At 65.3% G+C, this 1,462-nt stretch overlaps 1 protein-coding gene across 1 annotated transcript; it reads left to right on the top strand.

Moving 5' to 3' along the window:
- Nucleotides 1-1,462, top strand: DQ04_20261000 (polyadenylation/uridylation factor 1; the record flags this gene model as incomplete). The annotated part of the gene is made up of 1 exon (XM_009317912.1): nucleotides 1-1,462. A coding segment is annotated over one exon (1,462 nt), but the record flags the coding sequence as incomplete, so codon positions are not given.

A 1,462-nucleotide genomic window follows, 5' to 3' on the forward strand; every position in this document is an offset into this window, starting at 1 on the left:
ATCAAGACGGCGTGGACGCGCATGCAGCACAAGGGCCTCACCGACGACGTGCGCGTCTACAACGAGCTCTTCAAGTGGTTCGCCCTGATGGGGAACGTGAAGGACGTGATCGCGCTCAAGGAGGAGATGGACGCGGCGGGTGTGCACCCCGACTCGCAGACGTACGCGTGGGCGCTGCGGGCGCTCGGCAGGTACTACCCGCGCCACGTGGAGCGGCTCTACGAGGAGATGCTGCAGCGCCACGTGCGGCCCGACGTGCAGCTGTACAACACACTCATCGGCATCTTCGGCGACCTCGGCGACACCGCACGGGTGGAGGCCATCATGGAGGAGATGAAGCGGCGCGAGGAGTTCGGCACGCTGCAGATGACGCCCGTCACATTCGCCATCCTCATCCGCATCTACAGCAGCGACCTCGCCAAGGCGGAGGCGATGTACGCGGAGGCGAAGAAGCGCGGCCTCACCGACCACCCGCATGTGCAGACAAGCATGCTGCACGTGTACGCCAACCACGCGGAGGGGGCGGAGCAGCTCGCCAAGTTCCTCGAGGGGATCCCGGCGTGGCCCACGGATGTTTACAACGTACTGCTGAACAAGTACGGCAGGGCCGGCGACCGCGACAAGGTGAGCGAGCTCATCCGCAAGATGAAGGCGGAGGAGGTGGCGATGAACGACGTGACATTCGGCACCCTTATCACCGCCTACGCCCGCTGGGGCGACGGGGAGAAGGTGCGCGACGTGATCCAGCTGCTGAAGGAGCACGAGGGCGAGGTGTCGGCGGCGTTTTACTCCGTGCTGGCCTCCTCTCTCAGCAGAATGGGCGATGCGGACGGCGTAAGCAACGCCTGGGACGACCTCCTCGCGTCGAAGCTGTTCCCCGACACGGAGGTGTACAACCAGTTCCTGCTGCTCTACAGCCGGCAGCACAACACGGGGAAGATGCAGGCGGTGCTGAACAACATGATGAAGCACGTGCCGCCGAACCCCGTCACCGCCACGACGGTGCTCGACATGCTGGGCAAGTCCGGGCGCGTGGCGGAGATGGAGTCGCTCTTCGAGGACATGAAGTCGTCGCCCGACACGCTGCCCACGTCCGTGACGTACCACCAGATGATGAACACATACGCCAAGACAGGCGACGTGGCAAAGATGGAGAAGCTCCACGCGGAGTTCCTCGAGAAGGGCTACACCAACAACGCCGTCACGTACAACATTTTAGCAGACGGCTACGGCCGCGCGCGCCGCTTCGACCAGATGGAGGCGACGCTGCAGCAGCGCAGGGCGGCGGGGGTGCCGATGGACGACCTCATCTACTGCATCACAGCCACCGCGTACGGGCGGGCACGGCTCCAGAAGGAGGTGCAGCGCGTCTACGCGGAGGCCTGCGACCCCGCGGCGGCGCACCTGCTCACGCGCAAGGTCATCTGGGCCTGCATCGACGCCTTCTGCCGCTGCGCCGCCG

This window comes from Trypanosoma grayi (assembly GCF_000691245.1).
Source record: "Trypanosoma grayi strain ANR4 Tgr_2026_V1, whole genome shotgun sequence".
NCBI classification, from domain to species: Eukaryota; Euglenozoa; class Kinetoplastea; order Trypanosomatida; family Trypanosomatidae; genus Trypanosoma; species Trypanosoma grayi.